Source organism: Mus musculus, chromosome 11 (assembly GCF_000001635.26).
Source record: "Mus musculus strain C57BL/6J chromosome 11, GRCm38.p6 C57BL/6J".
Lineage (NCBI taxonomy): Eukaryota > Metazoa > Chordata > Mammalia > Rodentia > Muridae > Mus > Mus musculus.
Genome location: NC_000077.6, coordinates 48791846 through 48818385, shown reverse-complemented (window position 1 = coordinate 48818385; position 26540 = coordinate 48791846). Strand labels below are relative to the sequence as shown.

At 47.1% G+C, this 26540-nt stretch overlaps 2 protein-coding genes, 1 long non-coding RNA gene and 3 other non-coding genes across 9 annotated transcripts; 2 read left to right on the top strand and 4 right to left on the bottom strand.

The window, feature by feature from the left end:
- Nucleotides 1–186: 186 nt before the first annotated feature.
- Trim41 (tripartite motif-containing 41) lies at nucleotides 187–11983 on the top strand. Of its 4 annotated transcripts, XM_006532758.3 has the most exons (7): nucleotides 187–2543; nucleotides 5991–6086; nucleotides 9106–9336; nucleotides 9899–9921; nucleotides 10134–10261; nucleotides 10540–10715; nucleotides 10811–11983. In XM_006532758.3, the coding sequence occupies exons 1-7, from the start codon at nucleotides 1731–1733 to the stop codon at nucleotides 10967–10969; spliced, it is 1626 nt and encodes a 541-aa protein (XP_006532821.1). In that variant the 5' UTR covers nucleotides 187–1730; the 3' UTR covers nucleotides 10970–11983. The 4 variants fall into 4 exon arrangements, with proteins under 4 accessions (XP_006532821.1, XP_006532823.1, NP_663352.2 ...); NM_145377.2 differs by having other exon boundaries at nucleotides 995–2543; nucleotides 10540–11982; XM_006532759.4 differs by lacking the exon at nucleotides 187–2543 and adding an exon at nucleotides 2558–2682 and having other exon boundaries at nucleotides 10540–11983.
- A 161-nt stretch (nucleotides 11984–12144) lies between these two features.
- On the bottom strand, nucleotides 12145–18026 carry Rack1 (receptor for activated C kinase 1). The gene is made up of 8 exons (NM_008143.3): nucleotides 17814–18026; nucleotides 16552–16723; nucleotides 15966–16113; nucleotides 14887–14982; nucleotides 14418–14528; nucleotides 14090–14230; nucleotides 12731–12841; nucleotides 12145–12406 (listed from the first exon to the last, which is right to left on the bottom strand). Exons 1-8 carry the CDS (start codon nucleotides 17920–17922, stop codon nucleotides 12341–12343), a joined length of 954 nt encoding a protein of 317 aa, NP_032169.1. The 5' UTR covers nucleotides 17923–18026; the 3' UTR covers nucleotides 12145–12340.
- On the bottom strand, nucleotides 15180–15247 carry Snord95 (small nucleolar RNA, C/D box 95). Its single transcript, NR_028564.1, has one exon. It is a non-coding gene; the product is annotated as a small nucleolar RNA, C/D box 95 (small nucleolar RNA).
- Snord96a (small nucleolar RNA, C/D box 96A) lies at nucleotides 16277–16353 on the bottom strand. Its single transcript, NR_028563.1, has one exon. It is a non-coding gene; the product is annotated as a small nucleolar RNA, C/D box 96A (small nucleolar RNA).
- On the bottom strand, nucleotides 17454–17521 carry LOC115485831. The gene has a single exon (XR_003949902.1). It is a non-coding gene; the product is annotated as a small nucleolar RNA SNORD95 (small nucleolar RNA).
- A 956-nt stretch (nucleotides 18027–18982) lies between the features above and the next one.
- On the top strand, nucleotides 18983–25992 carry Gm36109 (predicted gene, 36109). The gene is made up of 2 exons (NR_166852.1): nucleotides 18983–19005; nucleotides 23092–25992. It is a non-coding gene; the product is annotated as a predicted gene, 36109 (long non-coding RNA).
- Nucleotides 25993–26540: the final 548 nt, after the last annotated feature.

The following is a 26540-nucleotide window of genomic DNA, read 5'->3' as shown; positions in this document are numbered from 1 at the left end:
TGCGTCAGTTATTTATGACCCACAAACAAAACAAGCAAAAAACCAAAACCAAACAACCGCACGAGAAATGCTTTGGATCTACAGGGATAGAATTCTCTCATAAACAATTTCCATTTCGGATGAAAAGACATGAAAGGTATGCACGGCCCACATAAAGTACTAAAGTTTGAGTAAACCCATAGCACTTGAAAAATATGTTTATTTAATGAGAACACACAGACTTGTCTCAAAACCCAAAGGACTATGTTTTCGGAAAAGTGTCTTTACTGGCCGGCCAGCCTTCCTAGAGAAATTCTGTTTTCTTCTATAGACGAGAATATGGTAGAGTAGCTAGCCCTTAACCTCTTTACCAGATACTAGAAACCGTTCTGACCGTTTTACATGACGACATCCTCACAAAATCCTGTGAGGCAACAACTCTGATTTGTTTTATATGATTTACGTTATATTACTATATACTTTATATAGCCATTCAGAGTACCGAATACACTTAACGTTGCTTGCCCTCCTATATATACTCCAGTGTTCAGCCACCTTCACTTTTTAAACTTAATTCATTCCAAAGATTCTCTGTCATATAGTTGAACACTGTTGCATTTAATATGGATGTGGATATTAATAATAAATGATGGGACAAGTGACCGGTTGGCAGGATTTGGTTTTGTTTTGCTGGCTTGCTTTGACTGGTTGGTGGTTGTTTTCTGGGACAGGGTCTCACTTTGTAGTCCAGGTTTGATAAACATGGAACTTGCCACAGTTCCGCGGCCTCTGCCTCTACAGTGCTGGGCTTGCAGGAGCGCTGTGGTCCGCCAGCAAAGTGGCAGTTCCTAAAGCCGGCGAGAAAACGCCCAGTCCAGCGGGAGGGCGGAGCCTTTCGCTCCAGTCCCAGCCGGTTTCGTCAGGCTCCGCCCAGAATCCCGCTCGGAGGGACCCCCGGACTCGCAAACGAACGAACAAGTTTCGGGTCTAGAGGGGCCGGAAATATGAGGACGCTGAGCGGGCCCGCCCCTCAGCTTCCGGCACTGGTCCTGGGAGTCCCTTCTGCAATCGTCCGTGCCTGGTCGGTAGGATGGCGCTAGGCCGCTGCGGTTGGAGCACGGAGAACAGGGCGCTGCTCAACGTCCTCGCCACCCTCCGCTGTCCGTTCCCGCTGGCAGGGCATGGGGGCGCCTTCCGCTCCGTACGCGTTCTTCGCGGCCAGTCATCACCGAGACGTGGGCCTCCGCCGTCCTAGCCCTCCCGTCCTGTTCCCGAGTGTCAGCTAGAGCGTCTCCTTCTCGTTTCCGGTCGCTCTGCAGCCTGGGGCGGGGCGTGGGAGAAGGGGGCGGTGCCTCGCCGGGAACTCGTGAGTTCAGGTAGTGCGGAGACGCCGGAAGCGTTGGGAGGGAGGCCGGAAGCCGGGGGGCGGGGCCAGGAAGTGAGGAGGGGCGGGGGTTTATGAGCAGGCCAGGGGAGCGTTGGGGCAGATTTGCACTCAGGTCCACCTGAGCGGCTTGTCGGTGGGGCTCCCCTCTGTCCCCTCCCCTCTGTGAGACACGGTGGTCGTCTGGGGGTAGGGGACTGTGCGTGGCGGGGTGGGCTGGTCGGAGGACATTCCTTTGGCCTTGCCGCAGGCAAGGTGCGGAGAGGTTGGGCTCGGGGTGGGGACGGGGCTTCGGGAAAGGGAGACCCCCCCGCCCCACCCCCCGCTCCCCCCACCGCACTTCTACCCTGGCTGACTGGACACTAAGATGGCTGCCGTTGCCATGACACCCAACCCTGTGCAGACCCTTCAGGAGGAGGCGGTGTGTGCCATCTGCCTCGATTACTTCACGGACCCGGTGTCCATCGGCTGCGGGCACAACTTCTGCCGAGTGTGTGTAACCCAGTTGTGGGGCGGGGAGGATGAGGAAGACAGAGATGAGTTGGATCGGGAGGAGGAGGAGGAGGAGGTCGGAGAGGAGGAAGAAGTGGAGGCTGTCGGGGCTGGCGGGGGCTGGGACACCCCTATGCGGGAAGAAGATTATGAGGGTGACATGGAGGAGGAGGCCGAGGAGGAAGAGGAAGTGTTCTGGAGTAGTGGTATAGGTGGGTCTAACTGGGACAACATGGACTATGTGTGGGAGGAGGAGGAGGAGGAGGAGGAGGAAGAACTGGACTATTACTTGGGGGATGTGGCGGACCTGAGAGGGGAAGATGAGGACGAGGAGGAGGAAGTGCTGGAGGAAGACGAGGAAGAGGAGCTAGACCCGATCACCCAACTGCCGCCACCTCCAGCCCCTCGGAGATGCTTCACTTGTCCCCAGTGTCGAAAAAGTTTTCCTCGGCGGAGCTTCCGCCCCAACCTGCAGTTGGCCAACATGGTCCAGGTGATCCGTCAGATGCACCCAACTCCTGGGCGAGGGAGCCGTGTGAATGAACAAGGCATCTGTCCGAGACATCAAGAAGCCCTGAAGCTGTTCTGTGAGGTGGATGAAGAAGCCATCTGTGTGGTGTGCCGCGAATCCAGGAGCCACAAACAGCATAGTGTGGTGCCATTGGAGGAGGTAGTGCAGGAGTACAAGGTGAGTAACACAGGGGCGGCAGAGTGGAGTCAGGATGGGGAGGAGAGAACGGGGACTGGGGATGGACGTGATGCCGGTTCTCCCAGCAGGACCTTGCCATTGGAAAAATGGTTCTCCCCGTCCAAGCACTGACTTCAAGGTGGGTAAATGAGAAGGATCCTCTAACTGGCTCTGTGGCTTAGAGACAGGCAGTGCTTCACTCCAGTCCTATTTTCTTCTGGGTGAATCTTAAGTCTTATCCATGACAGAGCTACTTCAGATGGGAAGGAATGGAGACCTAAAAGAACAAATGAAGGGTCTGAAACCGGAGCATAGAAATAACTAGTGTCAGGTTCCAAACACTTGTCTCTCAGCGGGTCCCACACTTATCCTAGGCTATGAGCTTCGTTGCTTTCTCTCTGCACCCAGTCTCATGTATTTACCAGAAAAGAGAGAGGCTCTTAGGGCAAGACGTCTTGCTCAAGTTTCAGAGTGTCTTTGAACTTTCATTACCACAGGCATATGGCCACCTTTTATAGATTATCGTTTATAATTCAGAGTCACTGTGAGTTTGATGTTTGCTATTCTCATTTTATTGATTGGGAAGCAGGTTTATGTTCTGAACTTGGAGGTTTATATGTTGTGCAGCTTTAGAGATAGACTTTGATGTGACCATCCTCCTCTTGGGGCCTACATCCTACTTGGATATTTTAGTTTGACCTTTCTGACCTGACTGTTCTTGGAATGTAATTTCGTTTGGTTAACTGTCTGGCTCTTTATTTCCCTGATTCTTTGGACATATGTGAAGGACGTTTATCTATGAAACAGCCAGCACAGATAGAACTATCTTCAGATTTGAGTCAGGAACTAGGAGGAGAGTGGAGCCTCTGTTTGCTGGCCCAGATCTTTGTTGTTTGTGATTCAGTCAGTGACTTCATTTAGGTGATCATCATCACCTCAGCTTAGAGACTAAGGCTTCACAGCTCATTGTCCGTTACTAGAGTAGGTTTTTAAAACTACAGTGGGCCTTATTGCAGAAGTCCAGAATCAGTGAGAGGATCTGTAGAAAACCTAAGATGGGCATGGTACAGCAAGCCCCTCAACTGAACGCTTGGGAAAGTGGAAGCAGGAATATCAGTTCAAGGGCATCCTTGACTACATAGCAAGATAGAGGCCAGACTCAGTTCCTGAATTACACGAGACTCACTCAAAAAAAAAAAAAAGTTATTTGCCTGTTTATAGTCTTTGAGACATGGTCTCTCTCTAGCCCTTGCTGTCCCAAAACACCCTATGTAGACCAAGCAAGTCTCAAACTCAAAGCCTTTGCAGGTGTGAGTGTAAACCCCATGCAAAGGTTAACAGACAACTTTGGGAATTGATTCTTCCTTCCACGTTGTGGGTTGAACGATGGAGCTTATCTTCAGAGCTGAACTATCTTCCCAGCTCAGAGAACTTGTACTAAAGGAAAAAAGGGGGAAAGGGAGGGCAGGAGTGATAGCATGGGCTTTAATCATAGAACTCTGGAGGCAGAAGCTGGCAGGTTTCTGAGTTTGAGGTCAGCCTGAGCTAAACAGCAAATTCTATGTCAGCGTGGCTGCATAGTGAAATCCTGCCTAAAATACAGCAAGACCCTGTAATAATCTATTTAGATTCATGTTTGTAATTTCCTGTCAACTTAGACAAATATTAAGTGGTAAATTTAAGCTTTGTAAATTCTGAATTGATGGAGTAGAAATGACTGATTCTACTAGTGGAGAAATAGCAATAATATCAAAAGGCATAATTTTGTATATATTGTTTTATGGAATGACTGATTTATTACTCCAGTAATACTTTCCACAACCAGTTGTGTAACAATTGCCTTTTGTACTCAGGGTCAGTTATCTTTTTAGTTCATGGGTCATTATCAGGATGTCACTGGCAGCTTACAATGTAGTTAGCAAATGCTGGATAGCATTTACTGATCTTTTGCCACATGTTAGAAATTTTGCTAAGTTTGCTATCTGTGAGGTTGACATTATTCCCATTTTAAAAGAGGAAATGAAGCATGGCTTGCCTCAAATTACTGAGATGCAGTTTTGGTTCTGCTTGGAGCGAGGCTCAAGGCTCATCCTGCATCTTCCCCTAATGAAAAGGAAGGAACAAGTCAAATGTAAAAGACATTAAAAAGATAGAGTAAAAGGCAGCATTTGTTGTCTGCAGGAGAAAGGCATGGCTCTAAATGCCTGGGATAGGAAGCTCACGTATCTGACGGCTGTTAGAACTGTAACTACAAGAAGACAGCGCTTTTTGTTTTCACGTAGTGGGTAATTGAATGGGAAACACAGCAGCCAGCCAGAGCATAGAAACGAAGGAAAGTGGCAATCCCAGCACTAGGGAGGGAAGTAGGAGTTGAGAAGTTCAAGCTCCTCCTTAGCTACAGCTACATTCCAGACTCTCGAGGGCTGTGAGACAGACCCTGCCTCAGGAAATGAAAGGCCCTGTAATGTCTGCAAGGCACATTTGTAAACTGTGCATGCTCTGGGAAGAAGTAGATCTCTTTAAGTTCCTTAGGCTCACAGAGGAAGTTGGGTACATAGAGTCAGAATAATGCTTGGGAGCTGGGCTGTAAAGGAAGAATACCTTGGACTAGTGGAGTAGGGTAATCCCAGACCAAGGAAATAGCAGAGAATCACAACTCAAGGGCGTGGATGGGGGTATGTAGGAGGGGACAATAGAAGTGTAGGGTTGCCAGCGTTGTCTCATTCACACAGAGAATGGTGTGTGTGGGCTTCTGAAATCTTAATGCCCACCCAGGTGACACAACCTCCAACAAGGCCACAGCTTCTAATCCTATACCCGTCCCAAAAAAAAAAAAAAAGTGTACGGTTTATATTTGAATGTAGAATCACTTTTTTTTGTTTGTTTTTTTGAGACAGGATTTCTCTGTGTAGCCCTGGCTGTCCTGGAACTCACTCTGTAGACCAGGCTGGCCTCGAACTCAGAAATCCACCTGCCTCTGCCTCCCAAGTGCTGGGATTAAAGGCGTGCGCCGCCATGCCTGACTCCCTTTAATTCTTCTAGCACAGGCACACCATCTCTAGAAAGTGTTTAGATTTGTAGGTGTTGAGGAAGATGGCTTATCAAATGGAAGTGACCAATGGCAGAAATATTCCTGAGGATGGACTTCATGTGGTCAGGAGCTTAGGGCAGGTGTACACCAGCTGTCGGAAATAGAGTTCTGCAGCCATGAAGATCCAGCCTCTGAAGACGGCACACCCAGGGCCTATCCATCATGAGTGCAGGGGAGAGATGGGGCATTTCTGATCATCTGAGAGAAGGAATGTGGGAAGGAAGGGCATATTTGACACTTGACAGTGGTAATATGAAGCACTGAATCTCCATTGTAGGGAAGACTGGATAGAGAATCTGTAGGACAGGTGCTTCTCATCATTTCCCTGACTAACCTTCCCTTTCCTGATCCCTCAGGCCAAGCTACAAGGGCATGTGGAACCACTTAGGAAGCATCTAGAGGCTGTGCAGAAGATGAAGGCCAAGGAGGAGAGGCGGGTGACAGAGCTGAAGGTGGGTGATGTGTGTGAGTGGACTGGCTGATGCTGTTGTGAGGATAAGGAAGATGAGACTGTCAGATTCTTAGAGATCTGTGGGGATGCAGCCTTCAGAGTCAGGAGACATGTTTCTTTCTAGTTTGTAAAATGTGAAAATGGAGGCATGACCTATTGAGGCTGGTTGTCCTATCTAAAGCTACAGAGGATACCCAGCCCTTGACTCTGGATAGCATAGAAAGCAAGTGAGCAAATATGTACAACAGCTGCCAGAGGAGTACCAAGTTGCAGGATAAACACAGATGGCAGGCAGAGCTTCTCTGAACATTAAGGGCTGTGGTCTGACAGGCTTGCTGGGTCCTGGATGAAGGGCAGACTGTTAGGAAAAGATAGAATTAGTAATCATCAGCATTGCAGAGACCTCCTGTCCTCTTTGCTGGTGTTCTCAGCCCATTTACGTTAGCTTACCTCCTTCAATTTCCTGTCTGTTCTCAGAAGCCTCGCAGGCCTTGCTGGACTGGAACTAGTACTGTGGCTAAGCTAAGCTTCAGCCATCATCAGATGGGAATACCCTTTCCTTCCTTCCTGGTCAGTCTGGGCCTTGCCGCTTCTAGAACTCATAGTAGTGCCATCTGTACGTTAGGGAGTCACTGCTGTGAAATGTCAATCACAATGTGCTATCTGGCAGCTTCCCAAGCTAATACTGTGAGGGTCTTCTGAGTTTTAGAAAATGTATATTGGGATATGTGTCTTTGAGGCAGAGAGTGAAACCAGATTTGACAACTACCACCTTACCTGCTTGTTAGTTCCTCCTCCTTACTCAGGCCAACATGTGGGCCCTTTGTTTTTGAGATGGGTTTTCTCTGTGTACCTCTTGCCTTTCTTGGAATTTGCTCTGTAGACCAGGCTGGCCTCAAACTCAAAAAGATAGATCTGCCTGCCTCTACCTCCCAAGTGCTGGGACTAGAGTCACGCACCACCACTTGTTTGTTTGATTGGTTTGGTTTTTATAGTCTTTACTTCTCCCAGATTTGGGGGCAGATACAGACAGATGTCTATGAGTTTGAGGCCAGCCTAGTCTACGTAGTGACTTCCAGGACAGCCACAGCTATATAGTAAGATCCCTCCCCCAGAAAGTGTTTATTCTTTATACAGTATTGTCTTAGTTACTTTTTCTATTGCTGTGAAGAGACATGATGATGAAGGCAACTTATAAAATGTTTTTTGGGCCTCATGGTTCAGGGTAGGAGTAGGTGAACAGAGAATGGTGTGTGGGGGCTTTTGAAATCTTAATGCCCATCCAGGTGACACAACCTCCAACAAGGCTACAGATCCTAATCCTCCCAAACATTTCCACCAACAGGGGATCAAGTATGGACCAAGCCTATGGGGGCTTCTGATTCAAATCACCACAAGCTTAGCTATTTGGTAGTATTTCCATTGTATTGGGTGTTATGAGACATTTAAAATATATGGGAGAAAAAGGGATTATTTGCATATCTGCTGATTTGGGTCTCCTGGAAACAAACCCACTTGAATATCTAGGAGCAGCTATACCTATAAAATGTTTTACCTGTTGCCCTAAGTGTATAACATTTACTGTTTGCAACTTTACAGGAGTTTGCTGACTCCTAGTCTAGAGAACTTGAGTGACTGCTCTCTTCTGGTGACTGTGACTACTGAGAGTCAGGACTTAACTGTGTGGCATCTTCCTTTTGTGTTTTGAGAAAGGGTTTTATATTGTAGCCCAAGCTGGCCTCAGATGTGGAATAATTGACTTGCTTCAGTCTTGAAGAGTTTTGGCATTATATGCATGAGCCCTTATGTCTAAGTTCACTTCATATATTGCTTCCTGAGTTCTCTCATTTGGTAATTTCAAAAATTTCTTACCAAGTACCTACCTGTGGTTGGCACTGTGCCAGCCTCTGATGACACTGTGGTAAAGGATTATGCCGGTCCTATCTGTGGGAATATGTGGCATAGTAGAAGAGAAACTTAAAGGACACCACAAAGCTGGGCGGGTGGCTTATCTTTAAATTAAACTAGCAGAGGAGGTAGAGACAGGAAGATTGTGAGTTTTAAGTCAGCCAGGGCTACAGAGCAGGACTCTGTCTCAAAAACAAAACTTGACTGGCAAGATGGCTTTGTTGGTAAAGGTATCTGTCACCAAGCTTGCTAACCTGAATTTGATCCCTAGGACCAAGTTGGTGGAAGGAGAGAACCCACTCTTTGTTTTGTTTTTCGAGACAGGGTTTGTCTGTGTAGCCCTGGCTGTCCTGGAACTCACTCTGTAGACCAGGCTGGCCTTGAACTCAGAAGTCCGCCTGCCTTTGCCTCCCAAGTGTTGGGATTAAAGGCGTGCGCCACCACTGCCCTTCGAGAACCCACTCTTGCAAGTTGTCCTCTGATCTTTACATGTGTCCCCACTCCTGTCTGTATTCTAACATAGCATTTCCAATACCATACACTATGGAGATATAGTCAGAAATACAGAGTTGGTAGTACAGAAATCTGGAGAGGAGAGATTTTTCATGTCCTTTGGAACATGAAAGTTTCCATCTGAAAAGCAAGTTAGGTAGACAGGGAAGAGCTAAGTATTCCAGAAAGCAGTTGGTGAATGTGAAGCAGGATGCAGGAGTTGGCCTATCTCAGGGTCAATAAGACTGAGACGGGGGAGGAGACTTCTCTTCCCGTTCCCAGGACACGTTGGAGTTAGGGAGCGTGAGACTCCTTTGCCTGAGATTGAGAGGCAACAGACAGAAAAGGTCAAGTTTACCTTTTTGTGTATTCATTCAGGTGGTAGCCTCTATTCCCATTGCAACTCTCCTTTTTTAAATCTTAGTGTATGGATGTTTTGCTTGCATGTATGTATATGTATGCAAATATGTTCATTTGCCCTAGAGGCCAAAAGAGAGCATCAGATCTCCAGGAACTGGGGTTACAGATGGTTATGAGCTGCCATGTGGGTGCTGGGAATCATACTGGGTTCCTCTGGATCACAGAACTGTGTCTTCATGTCTGCCTTTGCATCTTTTCAGAGCCAGATGAAGTCAGAGCTGGCAGCTGTGGCCTCAGAGTTTGGGCGGCTAACAAGGTTTCTGGCTGAAGAGCAGGCAGGATTAGAGAGGCGCCTCCGGGAGATGCACGAAGCTCAGTTAGGACGTGCGGGAGCAGCAGCCAACCGCCTTGAAGAGCAGGCTGCCCAGCTGAGCCGCTTGCTTGCTGAAGCCCAAGAACGGAGCCAACAGGGGGGCCTGCGGCTACTGCAAGTGAGCGTTGTTCCCCTTTGCCCTGATCCACTCTCCTGCTTCCTCTCTGTTCCATTAGGCAGTTTCTCTCCAGCTACTGCAGAACTGCCTGTACCTCGAACAAGACTTTTTTTTTAAAAAGCTGGTGACAGTATTGAGTATGTGTGTGGCAATCATACCTACCTAAAGAATGCAAATTCGGTTGTTTAAATTAGGGGGTTAGGAGTTGAAAGAAAGCCCGGTGTGGTGGCACACGCCTTTAGTCCCAGCACTTGGGAGGCAGAGGCAGGTGGATTTCTGAGTTCGAGGCCAGCCAGGGCTACACAGATAAACCCTGTCTCAAAAAACAAAAAAAAAAAAACTAGTAATAGCATTCTGATAGTTTCTGGTAGGATGATTAAGTCTTTGTGGTAGTTATGGTAGTTGAGAAATATTCTTGTTTATTGTGAGCCTGGAAGGTGCTGCTTTCTCCCTTCCTGTTCACATTCAGACCTTTCTCTGCTGAAGAGAGCAGTGACCCCTGTGTAGCTGACACTTTCTTTCTCTTTTTCCCTTTCCCTCTTTTTGTCTCTGTTATTCCCAGGACATCAAGGAGACTTTCAATAGGTGTGTTCCCACTCTACCCTTTGTAACCTAGTAGTGTCTGGTTCCCCATTTCTGCTTCTCTGAGACTTCCTTTCCTTTTCCCCTCCCCTCCCACCCTCTCTCCCCAGAACCTAAGTTTCTGCTTCTCAGACCCTCTGCTCCTTCCCCTTAGCTATCATTCTTCACTCTGGGAATATCATGCTCCCACCCCCTACCTGGTCCCCCTCCTCCAGGTGTGAAGAGATACAGTTGCAGCCCCCAGAGATTTGGTCCCCTGACCCATGCCAACCCCATAGCCACGACTTCCTGACAGACGCCATCGTGAGGAAAATGAGCCGCATGTTTTGTCAGGCTGCAAGAGGTAGGGAGGTTTTTGCCTTTCCTTTTGGCTTACTGGGATGGTGTAGACTACTGGAAGCTACTCTGAGGTTCAAGCCAAAAGTTGCTTCCATGATAGCCCAGCTAAGTTTTGGATGAGATGGAAAGTCAGGGACAGGCCAGCAGGTGTTAGAATTAGGGTGAAGGTTAGAACCCATAGTTCTTGAACTTGACTTCTAACATAGGGTGGGAACTAAGAAGATGGGGTAGGATGGTGTGATGGGAAGCTGTTTTAACTCTTTTTGTATGTCTCTTTCCAAGTGGACCTGACACTGGACCCTGACACAGCTCACCCAGCTCTGCTGCTGTCCCCTGATCGCCGTGGAGTCCGCTTGGCAGAACGTCGGCAGGAGGTTCCTGAACATTCCAAGCGCTTCTCAGCTGACTGCTGTGTACTAGGGGCCCAGGGCTTCCGCTCTGGCCGGCACTACTGGGAGGTAGAGGTGGGTGGGAGGCGAGGCTGGGCAGTGGGTGCTGCCCGTGAATCAACCCATCATAAAGAAAAAGTGGGCTCTGGGGGGTCCTCTGTTAGCAGTGGGGATGCCAGCTCCTCACGCCATCATCATCGCCGCCGCCGGCTCCATCTGCCTCAGCAGCTCCTACTCCAGCGCGAAGTGTGGTGTGTGGGCACCCACGGCAAACGATACCAGGCACAGAGCTCAACAGAGCAGACACTGCTCAGCCCATGTGAGAAACCACGGCGCTTTGGCGTATACCTGGACTATGAGGCTGGGCGCCTAGGCTTCTACAATGCGGATACCTTAGCCCATGTGCACACCTTCTCAGCTGCCTTCCTTGGCGAGCGTGTTTTCCCTTTTTTCCGGGTACTTTCCAAGGGTACCCGAATCAAGCTCTGCCCTTGATCAGCCTGCCACCCGCAGGGGCCCCTCTGGTCACCACTGGGGGGGCGGGTGGTGGTGGATGGTTGCCCACTGTTTTGGGAGCCTGGATTCCTCCCACTGTTTGTTACTGAGTTGCTTCCTGCTCCCTCTTGAACCCAGGCTGCTTCTCCCTCTAGGAGTCAAAAAGACCTCCTAGACTCCTCCAGCTCAGTCCTTCCTCACCTACTTTGTCTGACAGGTCTGCATGGGTCCCTGATAACCAACAGCTGCCTGATGACCTCCCCTCCCGCCTAGCTCAGCTCTGGGGATGTGTGGAGATAATTCCTCAACTTTCCTTTTTCACCCCCCTCCATGTTTTGGTGCAAGCTTCAGCTAAGAGCTTTAGGAGCTGTCTAGGCAATCAGGCTGGGCAAAAGGGTAGAGCTGTGTAAGTCTACTTTTTCTTGGGGAAGTAGGAACACTAAAGCTTTCCTTCCACCCCCCAATTTCTACCTCCATAGACTGGCCAGAATTTAGCTTCAGTGAGATCTGAGATGGTCAGCATGACACCACATACATTACCCAATAAATTATTTTCTCTCTGCATCTTATGTAGGAGCCTAAGTCTTCTTCTCTGTCAGGCTCTTATTCAGAAGTTTCTGGCCTCTCCATGCCTTTTATTTCCACTTGGTAAGCCCTGTTAGGGAGCTTGAGACAGGGGTCTGGATCCTCGGGAGACCACTGGGTATAATCTATTTTTCTAGTAACCCCTTGCCTTCTGACACTAAACAGCTTTTGTCCTCTGCTTTGGTGGCTGAGGTCAACTCATGTTCTTGGGGAAAGGTGGGTTGTGTTGCAAAAATAAAAAAAAGTGTTTATTTGCTTTTTTTGTGGACTCTTTTAAAAGCAAAGCAGAGATTGTTTTTCAGACCTCAGGCTCCCTGTTTTCTGACCCAGGACAGGCCTGGTCTGAATTTGTGGGCTAAATTATGCTTGCATATGTGAGTTGATGATGAGGCATAGTGTGGATCCAGGAGACCAAACCAAGTTGATGGATTTTTGTCTAATTGGTGATGAAATGACATCTGATGTGTTTACTTAGCTGTTACTGCTTACATGCCAGGATAGTAAACACCAGTGGTCTGCTCTTGCAGTAGAACCAGGGACTCAGCTTCCAGGACTCACATATAGAAGCCAGTTTCAGAAAGCCAGTTTATTTCTAAGACTTTGTCATAAAACTTTTAGCGGGTACCAATAGTTACCTGCCATACTCGCACCAAGTTGTCTGTATAGCCAGCAAACAGAGTCTGTAAATGAATGAATGACAACAGGTCACACCCAACAATGAACTCTCTAATTCAAAGAACTTAAGACCCCTTTCGTGATATATTAAGAGGAAGCAGCAGCTTGCCATATAGATTCAGACATTTTTAAGCTTCCAGGTTAAAAACTCCATACCATAATCTTTCCCTAGACAGAAATAGGTTATCTAATATTCTCTATATATAACCAGTCCATCAAAATTAACCTGGTTTGACTTCATTTTATGCTGACAGTCTTATCCCTAAAATATTAAGTAAGAGCAAGGGAGATAAGTTGGAGAACTGAGCTGAATTGTCAAATATACTTACCTGGCCATCAGCAGACCATGCCAAAGAGGTACACTGGGGTGGCTCTGCCTTGCTGCTGGTGCTGATAACTTCTTGCTTCAATTCATCTACAATGATCTTGCCCTCCAAGTCCTGAGGAACAGACCAAAGCCCGTAAGGATACCATTGCTTTTAGAATCCTTTCAAGAGAGCTGGCAGGCTGGTTACATGTGAAAACGCCTTGCTTGGCAACATAGGTTTCACCCAGAAACAACTATGGAGAAAGGTTTGCTTAGCTATGAGGCCAGCTAGTGGGACCCACAGGTATATACTTATACTCAAATAATGAATTACTTTATATAATTCAGATTTCTAACAGTTATTTTTCTTTCAAGGATATAGAATAGCCCTATGCTGAACCAGCAAAAAATCCTCAGATCCTGATAGCTCAGGTCTATAATCTGAAATACCCGGGAGACTGAGGCAGGATTGCCAACTTTAACTGACTGCACAACTTAGTGCAAGTGTGCACAACCCATCCCCCAGCAACAAAAAATGTGCTTCACCAACTAAAAAGGGCACTTCTTACCTCGGAAAGGCTACAAATGCTTAAGGTACAAAACCAAAAGGGGTTCAAAACAGCAACATTTTTGCTATTCATTTTGTTAGGAATTACTAACAGCTCAGTTGGTAATGCACACCTCTTTTTTTTTTTTTTTTTTTGGTTTTTTAAGACAGGGTTTCTCTTTATAGCCCTGGCTGTCCTGGAACTCACTCTGTAGACCAGGCTGGCCTCGAACTCAGAAATCCACCTGCCTCTGCCTCCCGAGTGCTGGCATTAAAGGCGTGCGCCACCACGCCCGGCTAGTGCACACCTCTTAATCCCACACTCAGGATATAGAGGCAGGCTATCTGTGCTCTCTGAGGCTAGTCTAGTCTACTTGTCATTTAGTTGTCCAGAAATCCTGTAACAAAGATTACAGAATTGAAGCCAAGTGGATGCTAGCAGCATAGGGAAGGACTCTCTTTGTTGCTAGGGACTAAATTTGGATCTCTTTTATACTAAGTGAGTGTTCTACTACAATGCTATACACACTGTGGTCTTCATGATACATGGCAGCTACTTAACTCCTAATAGGTATCTGGTGGCTAGATGCCACCTGCACTGGCTCTCACAAGAGAATTACCTTGGACCACATAGCAATTAGAACACTCCATAAACTGCTATATACACAGGCATTACTTTTCATTAGGCAGATGTCACACAGTGCTGCAAACTGTTTAGGGGGAAAAAAATGAACTCCCCTTGGTGCTGATAGCAACTAAATGATGGAATCTACTGAGAAAGCTGGGTTTCTGCCAGTCAGTCAATGTGCCATGTATGGAACAGATCACACTTACCCAGATCTTGATGCTGGGGCCAGTGGCAGCGCAGAGCCAGTAGCGGTTGGGGCTGAAGCACAAGGCATTGATGATGTCCCCACCATCTAAAGTGTAGAGGTGCTTGCCTTCATTGAGATCCCACAGCATAGCCTGGCCATCCTGGGCAGACAGAAAAGGGAAGTTAGGTCAGGTTGTATAGTGTTCCTGTCTCTAAGTCCTTTCCTCTAATGTGTCAAAACCCCAACCATAAAAATAAACATCTTTGGTATACTTTTCTACATATTTTAAAATAATGCTTATAACCAGATAAAAAGCTTTCTCTGTAAAGATGACAAAACCCAAATACCTTGCCTCCAGAAGCACAGAGGGATCCATCTGGAGAGACAGTCACTGTGTTCAGGTAGCCAGTGTGGCCAATGTGGTTGGTCTTTAGCTTGCAGTTAGCCAGATTCCACACCTGAAAAAACAGGAGTCTGTGGGTGACCAGGATAAAGGTATACACTAAACAGGAAAGGTATGAACACCACTTTTAAGGGACCACTGAACAGGCATGTCATGCAAGCCTCTATAGTTCCAGTACCTGGGTGACCAAGACAGGTCACAGTACCTGTGCTTGGATGACACAGGTCAGTAAAGGGATACAGAATGAATCCTAGCCTCAACAAACCACAGTCCTAAAGTATTGCGATGAACCATAAGAAGCCAAAGCCAAACTAATGTTCATAAATATTCCAAATCAGAATGCATCACTATCTGAGAGGAATGGGAATACATTTGGGATTTTTGGCAGAGCTATGCCCTTGCTTGAAGCTTACCTTGACCAGCTTGTCCCATCCGCAGGAGACGATGATAGGGTTGCTGCTGTTCGGGGAGAAGCGGACACAAGACACCCATTCTGAATGACTCTCATCCTACAGAAGATGCAGGGGAAGGTTAAGGGGAAGCAGTCTTTCTCCCAGATTACAGATCTCTACCACACTTCCCTAGGTGGGACAACAGCAGTCTTCCACTCAGTTGGCAAAGCCACCTGAGGTCAAGCCCGCTGACATTTGAATCCTAAGATGACCCCCAGAGCTCACCCACTACTCATAGAGTACAGGACCAGGCACAGCTCAGAAACAGCCTCTGGATTTCAGCAAAGCAACTCAGATGGCATGTTGTGGTCATCACTGTTGGGCCTGGCTTGTAGCCCCTTAAATACACATCTCTAGGAGGTAGGTGAGAGACTTAAGATCATTTAACCCTTAGGGCAGTTTTAGTAGATATCTGGGTATCTGCGTATGTGCCAAGACCCTGCCCAATTTATGCCCTGGTTTGGGTTTCCATGGCCCAACCTAATATGGAATGAAAGGGGGAAGTACCACCTCTAGCTAGCCTTTTAACCCCAGCAGTTTAAAAGCACACCCATCTCAGCCAGATCTACACAGAAACCCCTTCTCAAACAAATAAAAAATTCTGGGGCTGGTGAGATGGCTCAGCTGTTAAGAGCGCTGACTACTCTTTCCAGAGGTCCTGAGTTCAAATCCCAGCAACTACATGGTGGCTCACAACCATCCTTTAACAAAATCTGATGCCCTCTTCTGGAGTGTCTGAAGACAGCTACAGCGTACTTAAATAAAATTCCAACGCCTGTAAGTCCCATGCCAGTCACAAGCCAGCATGCTTAGCTTAAAAATAACAAAAAACAACCCCAGACAGTCACAGGACTAACAACACACAATGAAAAGCTAAAGAGGCAGTCGGTGGCACACAGCTTCACCCCAACACCTAGGAGTCAGATCACTCCAGGCCACCAGGACTACCTAGTGAGGAACCCACCTCAGAAACAACCCAAGTCCCCAGGGGGCGGGAGGTAGCCCTGAACATGCTGTCCCTACCACCCTTATCCCTTTACCTGGACCGTGTACTTGCAGACACCCAGAGTATTCCATAACTTTATGGTCTTGTCTCGGGACCCAGAGACAATCTGCCGGTTGTCAGAGGAGAAGGCCACGCTCAACACATCCTTGGTGTGGCCGACAAATCGCCTTGTGGTGGTGCCCCTAAGAAGGAGAACCTGGTCACTTTCTAGACAGGTTTTGTCCATCCAGCTAGAGCCTTTTCCTAGCTTCATCCTTGCCCCGTAGGCTCTATTACCCCACACAGTCCACACGTGGCTTAGAACCTACTACTAGCCTATGTCATGTCTGACATGTATCAGAGAACCCATTCAGAATTGCAGGACATGTCCTCATTCCCTTGTGGGGGATTGGTTGACAATGTCGTCTTGTCATCACTAGGATCCTCTATTACATCTGCCAAATGCCCATCTAAGACAACGTACAAGATGAGACACTTCATAGGTACCCAGTTTAAAACAACACCCCCAAATGTTGCTTTACCCTCTACAAAAGGACCAATTACCAAGGGGAGACTGCACCCCGGCGAATCTACCTCAGTTCTGCCCACTTTCCCCCCAAGATTCCAAAGCAGCTACTTGCGTTGTGAGATCCCAGAGGCGCAGCGTTCCGTCCCAGGAGCCCGAGAGGGCAAACTGACCATCAGAGGAGATAACAACATCACTAACGAAGTGGGAGTGACCTCTCAGAGCACGCTGTGGTATGCCATAGTTGGTCTCATCTCTGGTCAGCTTCCACATGATGATGGTCTTGTCTAAAAGGGTTGGTAAAGGTTGGTATAAGCCTACTTACTGTGCACCATTTACAGTCTTAAAGTCACTGGGGCCAGTAAACGGGACAGAGAAACTTCAAGTTATAAATAAAAGAGGCTTACTACTCTACAATATCAAGAGCTGTAGATCTCAGCTGTAATGTGAGACTATGGGCACCACACTTCCTGGGATTGAGACTTAAGTTCCACATTCAAAATGTATTTTATTTAAAGTGGCTCCCTACATACATATGTGTGCTACCTGTGTCTATGGTGTTCAGAAGTGCGTGTCAGGTCTCCTGGAACTAGTTTCAGATGACTGCAAGCTACCATGCAGGGTCTGGGAAACTAACCCTAACCTTAGTCATCGTCCGGGCCCGAGACTAATTAACAGCAGAAGCACCACTTGGGTGTATGTAGGCTGAGCAGAGACAGCCTTTCCCGCCTGAGAGTTACTGAAATAAATGCAGCCGTTATTGTAGCATCAGACACAATCCTAGCCACGAACCAACTTACACAGAAACGGACAATAATAAGCCTAGTATTAGGTAGGAGAGAAAATGAGCATAATTTTGGGGTGGGTAGGGAGGAAATACACATGAAGATACATCATTAAAGAAAAAAAATCATTAGTTACAAGAAAACCTAGGGCGGGACAATCAAGTCCGGAAATGTGGGGAACAAGGCATCTACAAAGTTTACCCACTGTCTATAGTTTAGGGCCAGGCGACAACAGCTCAGAAACAGCCTCTGGATTTCAGCAAAGCCACTCAGATGGCATGTTGGGGTCATCATTGCTCCGCCCGTCTTGTAGCCCCGTAAAACTACTTAAACACATCTCCAGGAAGCAAGCGAGAGATTTAAAATCGCCAACTTTGGGAGGTGGGGTGTGAGTACAGTTGCGCGACGTGTCTCGGTTTCCGTTCATGTGTAAAGGGTCGTCCCGGTTGGGGCCCAAGTTGGGGTATGCACGCCCCAACTAACAACTGGGTTGGGGAATGAACCGAGCCAACACGCGCGCCACTTGCTTAACCACGAGACTCTCATGCAGTCCCCAGGACACCGGGTGATTTACCCGGCATGCAGCCCGTACCTCGAGACGCAGACAGGATCATGTCCGGGAACTGCGGTGTGGTGGCGATCTGTGTTACCCATCCATTGTGGCCCTTAAGGGTCCCGCGAAGGGTCATCTGCTCGGTCATGGCTGCAGTTGATGCGAGGGTCGCCGCAGCGACAAGGATGGCACCGGATAGCTCAGAGAGCCAAGCACCACAGCGGCTGCCACCACGACCCTGTGGAGAAAAAGAAAGAGCGGCCTCCGCCGGAACCGGAAATACTCGGAGAGCAAGGCGGGGATTCCCATGATTCACTGCTGCTCAAAGATAGCTGCACTGAGAAGTGGGAGGAACTGGGAGAGTAGGTCTCAAGTATCGTCGTTTCTTCTGCCACGCAACCTAGTTTGGCAGCGCTGTACAAATGCATTCTGAAGCCAGATGCGCCAGGGTTTTAGAAAGGCTTCTCGGGAGATTAAAGCATGCCGTGGAAGCAGAAGTGGGGCTGAGGGCACACAAGCAAACTACAGTGGCCTCTCCGCCCTTACGTGGCAGAGACGCGGCTCCGCCCTTTCCGCTTCTGTTCAGTTCCTTGGTTGGAGACCCCGGCTCCAACTTTGACTTACGGAAGTACAATTAAAGTCGCAATTAGAGGCGTGTGCCAGCAAATCTGGCCTGTTTGTTTGTTTTATGGCAAAATTTCATGTAGCGAAGGCTAGTCTTAAACTGGTTGTGTTGCCAAGGATGGTTTTGAACTACCGACCTGCTTCTGTCTCCCAAGTACTGGAATTATAAACCGAGCCGCCGCCCGGCGAGGCTATAAAGGAGGAAGTGCTGGGTTCAGATTTCTGGGGATTCTGTTGGAAGCCCTTTCTGTGCCTCTGATCATTCCCCAGAAAAGCCTGCTGGTCTGTCTTGTGCTGCCCTGAAAGAAGTGTTCCCGGACGGGGAAGCAGAGGAACACGGATAGCCTGGCAACCCGATGACCTCAACACGTGTTCAAATTTTGTAGTGTTTCCAAATGTCACAGATCTGGCCTTAAAAAGTTTTAACTGTATGTTTTAAAGTATTTGTGTGTGAGTGCGCTTGTGATTGCCACAGAGCACTGGCTGAAGTCAGGAATTTTCTCTCCTGCCATGTGTGTTTGGCTACAGCCGATTTGTTCAGCTTCACTTTTTTTTTTTTTTTTTTTTTTTTTTTTTTTTTTTTAAGGAGCACACACAGGTCAGGAAGGTAAGCAACCACTAATGTCTATGTGAACTAAAGGATACATTTAATTATTTATTTTAGTGCTATGGGTTGAACTCCCACATGCTAGGAAGAGTGCCTTACAGAGTTAAATCCACCCAACTCCCAGCCTTGTTTAGTTTTTGTTCGTTTTTTTGTTTGTTTTTTGTTTTTCGAGACAGGGTTTCTCTGTGTAGTCCTGGCTGTCCTGAAACTCACTCTGTAGACCAGGCTGGCCTCGATGATGGAATTCATCACCACATTCAACCTTGTTTCGTTTTGATTCAGGATGTGCATAGCTCAAATTGGCCTTAAATTTATGATCTCCCTTCCTCAGCCTGCCAAGTAACTAAGATTATAGCCCTAAAACACCAAGCCCTAGGTATAAGTATTTGTTTTTCTTTCTTTTTTTTTCTTTTTTTTGGTTTTGTTTTGTTTTGGAGACAGTGTTTCTCTTTGTATCCCTGGCTCTCTGTAGACCATGCTGGCTTGTTTTTTTCTATTCGTAAATTGCATGGAATTTAACTTCTCCTCCTCCTCTTCTTATGTGTTTTGTTTTTCCAGACAATGTGTAGCCTTAGCTGCTCTGGAACTTGCCCTCTAGACCAGGATGGCCCTGAAGTCCGAGTTCACCTGCCTCTGTCTCCCAAGCGCTGGGACTAAAGACATGCACCACCATCATCCAGCTGAGTTTAGTTTCTTATCTGTGATAAGAGATTGAAATTAGTACTTATAAAATATGGTAGTGCGGAGAATAAAGGAATATAGGAGACTAAGCATGGTGTCAGAGGTTTGGGATCCGAGTGTTCAGGAGGCAGAAGTAGGAAGATCACTGATGTCACGGCTGACCTAGTCTATTTAGTAAATTCCAGGCAAGCCAGCTTAGGTCACAGATAAGAACCGAAGGAAGAAAGAAGCCGGATGGCCATTTTGTTTTGTTTGTAGTTTACGTCTTATCATGGTGGGGTAAGACAGTGAGGTTAAGTTTGGAGGGAAGCCATAGGCAGATGTGAAAGCACAATATCTTGTGGGTATCTGGGGAATAGTTCCATTGCAAAGGCTTTTGGCTGGGATCCGTAGGCCGAGCAGTGAGAGTTGCCAGAGTTTGCTGGGATTAGGGGACCTTAGCAAGGTGCACTGGAAGGCATTTGGAAAGGAAGGTATATGTTAGGTGAATGTTGTGTGAAGTTGCAGCCCCCTGTGGTTGCTCAGAGATGTAAAAACCAGGGTCTCTCAATTAAGACCACTTGCTCTGCCGGCCTGTTGCAGACTCACCCGTTGTAGTCTCGGTGGAATATGCAGGGTACTACCCTGGATGTGTTCTTTCACAACCAGAGGGATGCCTTCTTAGCACCCCAAGGTTTTACATCATCTGTCTCTTTGGTAGACCCAACTGGCTGTCTTTCATTTTTCCAAGCCTTAAGCCATTCTTGTGTTTCTCTGGTGGTTCTGGAAGTCACCTGTCCTTTCTTACCCTAAAGCTAGTTTGCTGCTCTAACTAAAATTAAGTGGGTCACGCTAGCACTTGGCTATCTCTGTACTACGCTATGCTACATAGAGAGGTGAGCCACTACACCCACATACCAGCTTCCTTAGTGAAAACTGACTTTCCATTTGAAAAAAAGATGCCATTCTTTTTTCTTCCGGTCTGGGGGATTGAATCTAGGGTTTCTATCTTGCTAGATAAGCTCGCTGCCAGGGAGCTACATCCTAAGACGCCTTTCTTCCTTTCTTTCTTGCTCCCCCCCCCACCAACCCCCCACCCCTGTTTTCCTTACCTCCCTCTTTTGCTTTATTTCTTCCCTGAGACAGGGTTTCACTGTGCAGCTCCCTGGCTGACCTTTACCTTCCTAGTATTTAGATTATCGCCATGCTCCACCAAGCCCTGCTATCTGCTATTTTTCGTAATCTCTGCCTCGGGTGTCCCAAGGAAACAGCACATTTCTGAGATAGCACCAGAAGTCTGAGTTTAAAATGAACCCTTCCCAGACCTCCTGGGATGCCTGAGATGGGACTGCTGTAGATCCTTCTCCCAGGTGTAGGTTGATGGCGGTGTGTGTGTGTGTGTGTGTGTGTGTGTGTGTGTGTGTGTGTGTGTGTGTGGTGGGGGGCGGTGGCAGGCAGCCTGGCCCACATAGACCCTGTTTTCCACAGAGTCCCTGCTTATGACTTAGGTTATTCTGCCTCTTCCCGCTCAGGAGCCACCCTCCTTCCTAGGCCTGCAAGACGGGGCTGAAGTTTGAGACTGAAGCTGCCTTCATCTTTCCATAATCTTCCAGCTCCCGTCCCTTGCTTTCAGATGTGATTCTGGCAGCATCTCATTCCAGGGGGCCCTACAGGGAGAGTCTGGGGGTTGTTTTGGAACCCATATTGGCCAAGATGGTGATGCCAACTATGGGACATGGAGAAAAGGGGTGTGAGAAAAAGTGGGTGACCAGATTCTTAGTCTTCCTTCAGTTCCTTCACAGAAACTAAAGAATATATGTGCAGGCCATTATGGCCGCTGGAGGACAACGGAGCCTAGTGGGTCGATCGTTTTGTAATGTTGCTGACTTCTTGAGGTGAAGCTTGCCTCAAAAAACGAAACCTCTCAAAAAGAAACCTGTCTCAAAACAAATCAAAACAAAAAGCCCACAAAAAACCAAAACCAAACAAACCAAGATAATGGCCCAAACCTTCCTCCTGGCTATGCAGATTCCTGGCGACTGGTTTCATTTGGTCCCTATGTGGTCACACCCATCATTTTCTTCCACACAGGCTTTTTACAGATCATTTTTCTGCCTAGAAAGCCCTCTATATCCTACCATCCTCATAGACAAACCTAAATTTCCTTGGCTCTCACCTGAGGTTGCCGGAAGTGCTTGGTGACCTACAGATCAAGGTCAGGTTCCTTAGGCCCTCTAATGGCCATGCGTGAAGTCACAGGTCCCAAGCCCAAAGCACACTTACTGGACTCTTAAGGGCTTCCTTCATCAATGTCCTGGGGATGGGCATGCTCTGTTTCTGCCCACATTTTGTATTCTCAGTACCATGTTGAGGGCTTGGCCTGTAGAGGATTCTAATCTTCATGGTCGCCCTCACAGACTTAACTACTAAATGGCAAAATAATAATAATAATAATAATAATAATAATTCCCAGATAGAGTGGTCAGCATGGTGCAGAGTCTTGGCTTTGAGAACTTTGAGACAGAGAAGCCCTAGATAGGCAAGGATCACTAGTGAGGAAAGTGTGGCTAAAGAGTCAGACTGAATTTTGTCCTGAAGCCTCAGCTGATTCTAGAGAGAGGCTTGGGATCTTTTGATTCTTTATAAAATCTAAACAATGAAACTCTTGGCCTATAGTAGCTAACCCTCTTCTCTTTTTTTTCTTCCTCCTCCTCCCTCTTCCTCCTCCTCCCTCTCCCTCCTCCTCCCTCTTCCTCCTCCTCTTCTTCCCTCCTCCTCCTTCCTCTTTCTCCTCCTTCCTCTTCCTCCTCCTCCTCCTCCTCCCCCTCTTCTTGCCTTTCCTGAGTGCTGGGATTAAAGTCATGGCTGCCACTGCCCAGCAGCAGGTGCCTTTCATTACTTATGTTTTCTAGACCTTGATTTTGTATCTGCTTTGCCTGTCACGGTCCTTATTTTCTCAGCTGGACATGATATAACAGCTCTAACGTTTAAAAAAATATTGAGGGGATCCTGCTGCCTCCATTCTGAGATCTGGAGGAGAGGGTGTCATATCCATTAATCCACAGATGCTGTGGGCACCATTAGTAAGGCTCTGGCTAGACCTTCCACTGAGAGCATTTGAATGCCAATGCCATGTTCTGGCTATGGGGTCTCAGTCTATACTAAGTCTACAGGGCTTGAATTTACACTAGTGGTTCTCAATTGGATATTTAAACAATAAAAAAAAAGTGTATGGAGGTTTTGCTGGCATTTGTGTCTGTGTACCATATGTGCAGTGCCCAAATAGACCAGAGAAGAGGGCACGGGATCCCCGGAACTGATGTTACAAGGGGTTGCGAGCGTGGGTGCTGAGAATAGGAGCTGGGTTTTTGGGAAGAGCTGCCAGTCCTTCAGCCTTATGGTGATGTTGTTTGGATATCTCCACAGGTGACACTTTGTACTGTCTGGAGACGTTTGATGCTGTCACAACTGGCGGAGGGGACCAGCGTTACTGCTGTTAACTGGAATGTGACAACACAAAGAACAGCCTCTCAACCCCACAGAATTACCTTGTTCAAAGCATCACTTCTGAGCTTCAGAAGCTTTAGTCGAAGCGTGGACCAGGTCTTCACGGCTGTGGGTCCGGGCTCAGTCCCATAAGATGGAAGGCTAGCAAGTGGCAGAGAAGTCAGAAGGAAACAATACAGAGTCAGTGGGCTCTGGGACACTGCACGGTAGCGTCTTTAAATATTGCAGAAGCCTTAGAGCTAAGTCAATGCTGCAAATAGAGTTGAGAATTTTAGATGTTAGGAAATCGGTGTGAAGGCGGGGCCCATGGTGCAGCTGAAAGGCTCCGCGAGGAGCCCCTCATTCAGGCCTCAGGACAATAGCGGACACCCAAGAACTCACAACAGACCGAGCTTGTTGCAAACCACATGAGGCTTTATTCGGGGAAAGCCAGAGCTCTGGGGACGACTCATATCCCACGCAGGGGTAGAGGAGTTGTCCTCGAGGGGAAAGAGTTCCCAGTTTTTATAGGCCCTCAGGGGGGAAAGGAGAAGGGGGAGAGTAGGGGATTTTCAGATCTAAATAATGTCTATTCTTAAGAAATGGGTATGGGAGGGGTACAAGGAAAGAGTCTAATGAAGGTGCAGCAATGGGCACGCACCTGGTCAGAACATTGGCAGACACACAGGTTCAAGGAGTGGCCAGAGCACTGTGCACCTCTATTTTTCTAAATCAGTGAAGCTAATTCTGCTAACACTGACGTCTATCTTGCCAATTTCAGGGCTTCTGTGTCCTTTTACATTCTGCCAGGATCTTTCACAGCCACAGGGGAGAAGAGCAAGCTTAAACAGTTCGTTAGGTGATTCTGCAGCCACCAGCTGAACCCAGAAAGGAAGACATTCAGTGAGATAAGTACCTGACACACATGGTTGTCACCGTCTCCCACCCCCGAGTTTCAGTCACAAGCATTGCTATTATAATATGTGTAGAAAGATCCAATTCTGTTTCGTTCAGTGTTATTGAAAGTTTTTCAAATTGAGCTCATGTTGCTCGGTTGGTAGAGTGCTTGCCTAACATGGATAAAGCCCCCGGCTTCATAACTAGCACCCATGAAACTGGGTGTGGGTGGCATAGCCTTATGCTCTCAAAGCTTGGGAAGTGGAGGTGGGAAGATCAAACACTTAAGTTAATTGTTTTCTATAAAGTGAGTTCAAGGCCAGCCTGAGCTGCATGAGATCTTGTCTCAAAACAAAACAAAACAAACAAAACAAAACACCACCACCACCACCACCACAACAACAACAGTAACACACTCTAATATTAAGTATCCCTGGGAATGCTTGGTGCTCTTCTAGAGGACCTAGGTTGCATTTCTTTTTTTTTTTTTTTAATTTATTTATTTTATGTATATGAGTACACTGTTGCTGTCTTTAGACACACCAGAAGAGGGCACTGGATCCCATTACAGATGGTTGTGAGCCACCATGTGGTTGCTGGGAATTGAACTCAGGACTTCTGGAAGAGCAGAGTTTGTGCTCTTAACCACTGAGCCATCTCTCCAGCCCCGAGGTTGCATTTCTTGCATCCATGTTAAATGATCACAGTCACCTGTATCTCTAGCTCCAGGAGTTATGATGGCCTCTTTTGCCCTCAAAGACACTGTCATATGCATAACACACACATGCGCATTTGCGAGTGCACACAAGCTCACACACAAATGTACAGACACATGCGCATTCACACACATATATGCATGCATGCATACACAGGTGCACACTTGAACACAGACACCCACAAGTGTCCAAGCACACACACACCCATACACACACACACACACACACACACACACACACACACACAAATAAAAAGAAAAAGGAAGTCTCACTAGAAGTAGGATCATTTTGTGGCTAATGCACTAATAGATTTATCTCTTCATCCTTCCTCCAGCTTTATTCAGTTTTGTGGGGTTCTCTCCTTCCTTGAGTTGTGCTTTAGTAAGAAGTACATTGTACCAAGATATATTAGTCCAATATAATCTACACACACACACACACACACACACACACACACAGCATAAATAAAACTCCTGGAAAATTTTAGTGTTCCCACCCTTAAGTTTTTAAAGAACTAAACTTTTCTCTTCTGGCTTATTCAGTAAAATGTTGTTTAAGACACAATACAAGGTGGTTCTGATGGTGCAGGCCTGTCATTCCAGTTGCTTGGGAAACTGAGGTAGGAAGACTGCAAGTTCGAGGTCTGCCTGGACTGTGCTGTGAGTTCAAGGACAGCCTCTACCACTTATCGGGTCCCTGACTGAACACACAAAAGCAGGGCTGAAACATAGCTCAGTTTTCCTTTTAAACATTTTTTTAAAAACTGAATATTTTCTCTTTGTGCGTGAGTGCTTTGCCTACATGTGTGTCTGTGCACCTCATGTGTACCTGGTATTCTCAGAGACCAGAAGAGGATATAGAACCCCTTGACACTAGAGTGATGGATACATGGCTGTTAGCCACATGTAGGTGCTGGGAATTGAACCCTGGTCCCATGGAAGGACCATCCCCAGTCCACTGAGAATATCTTCATATATTCGTGTGCTTCCGCAAATGAAAATTCCTCCATTGATCTAAATTATTTCTATGCTTTTCCAAGAAGTCCCATGAACTCAGAAAGTGCCCTGGGCCTTCCACTCTTCAGTCTTCTGGGAAGAAGTCATCTCTACTGGCATTACAGACTCCTAGAGAAGAAAACATTTTAAAAAGAAAGAAAAATTAAAAGCAAAAAAAAAAAAAAAAAAAGTGAAAAAGCAAAACGAATTAAAAAAAAAATAATGGCAAGGAACATAGCTCCATGGTAGAACTTTTGAGCAGCACACACAAGGCCTTGTATTTACCCAGTATAATAAATAGGAATAAATTTGACTTTCACCTAGAATTCTGTTCGAACTCAGCATCTGAAAAGTACCTGAAGGAGCTCAGGAGAGAAACAGAGGTTGGAGCTGGATCTGGGGTTGAGCACCACCAGGACCTCACCCACCCTGAGTGGGCTTACCCGTGACTTCAACTCCAGGGGCGTCTGATGCCTCTGATTTCTAAGACTCCTGCAGTCATGCAATACAACGCCCCCCCAAAGACCCACGAGCAAACACATAGTTAAAAATTATGTTTTTAAGCCGGGCAGTGGTGGCACATGCCTTTAATCCCCAGCACTTGGGAGGCAGAGGCAGGCGGATTTCTGAGTTCGAGACCAGCCTGGTCTACAGAGTGAGTTCCAGGACAGCCAGGGCTATACAGAGAAACCCTGTCTCGAAAAACCAAACAAACAAAAATTATGTTTTTGAGATAGGGTCTTGTTAGATAGCACTGACCTTTGCCAATAAACTTCACCAA

What these genes read in the sequence shown, in the direction of transcription:
- Rack1 (NM_008143.3), bottom strand. Translation starts at nt 17,922, where the DNA reads ATGACCGAGCAGATGACCCTTCGCGGGACCCTTAAGGGCCACAATGGA. An exon ending in TCTGCAAGTACACGGTCCAG is followed by an intron (nt 14,983 to 15,965) that starts GTAAAGGGATAA and finishes CATCTTCTGTAG; the next exon opens with GATGAGAGTCATTCAGAATG. An exon ending in TCTGTGCTTCTGGAGGCAAG is followed by an intron (nt 14,231 to 14,417) that starts GTATTTGGGTTT and finishes CTGTCTGCCCAG; the next exon opens with GATGGCCAGGCTATGCTGTG.
- Trim41 (NM_145377.2), top strand. Translation starts at nt 1,731, where the DNA reads ATGGCTGCCGTTGCCATGACACCCAACCCTGTGCAGACCCTTCAGGAG. An exon ending in AGGTAGTGCAGGAGTACAAG is followed by an intron (nt 2,544 to 5,990) that starts GTGAGTAACACA and finishes CTGATCCCTCAG; the next exon opens with GCCAAGCTACAAGGGCATGT. An exon ending in GGCGGGTGACAGAGCTGAAG is followed by an intron (nt 6,087 to 9,105) that starts GTGGGTGATGTG and finishes GCATCTTTTCAG; the next exon opens with AGCCAGATGAAGTCAGAGCT.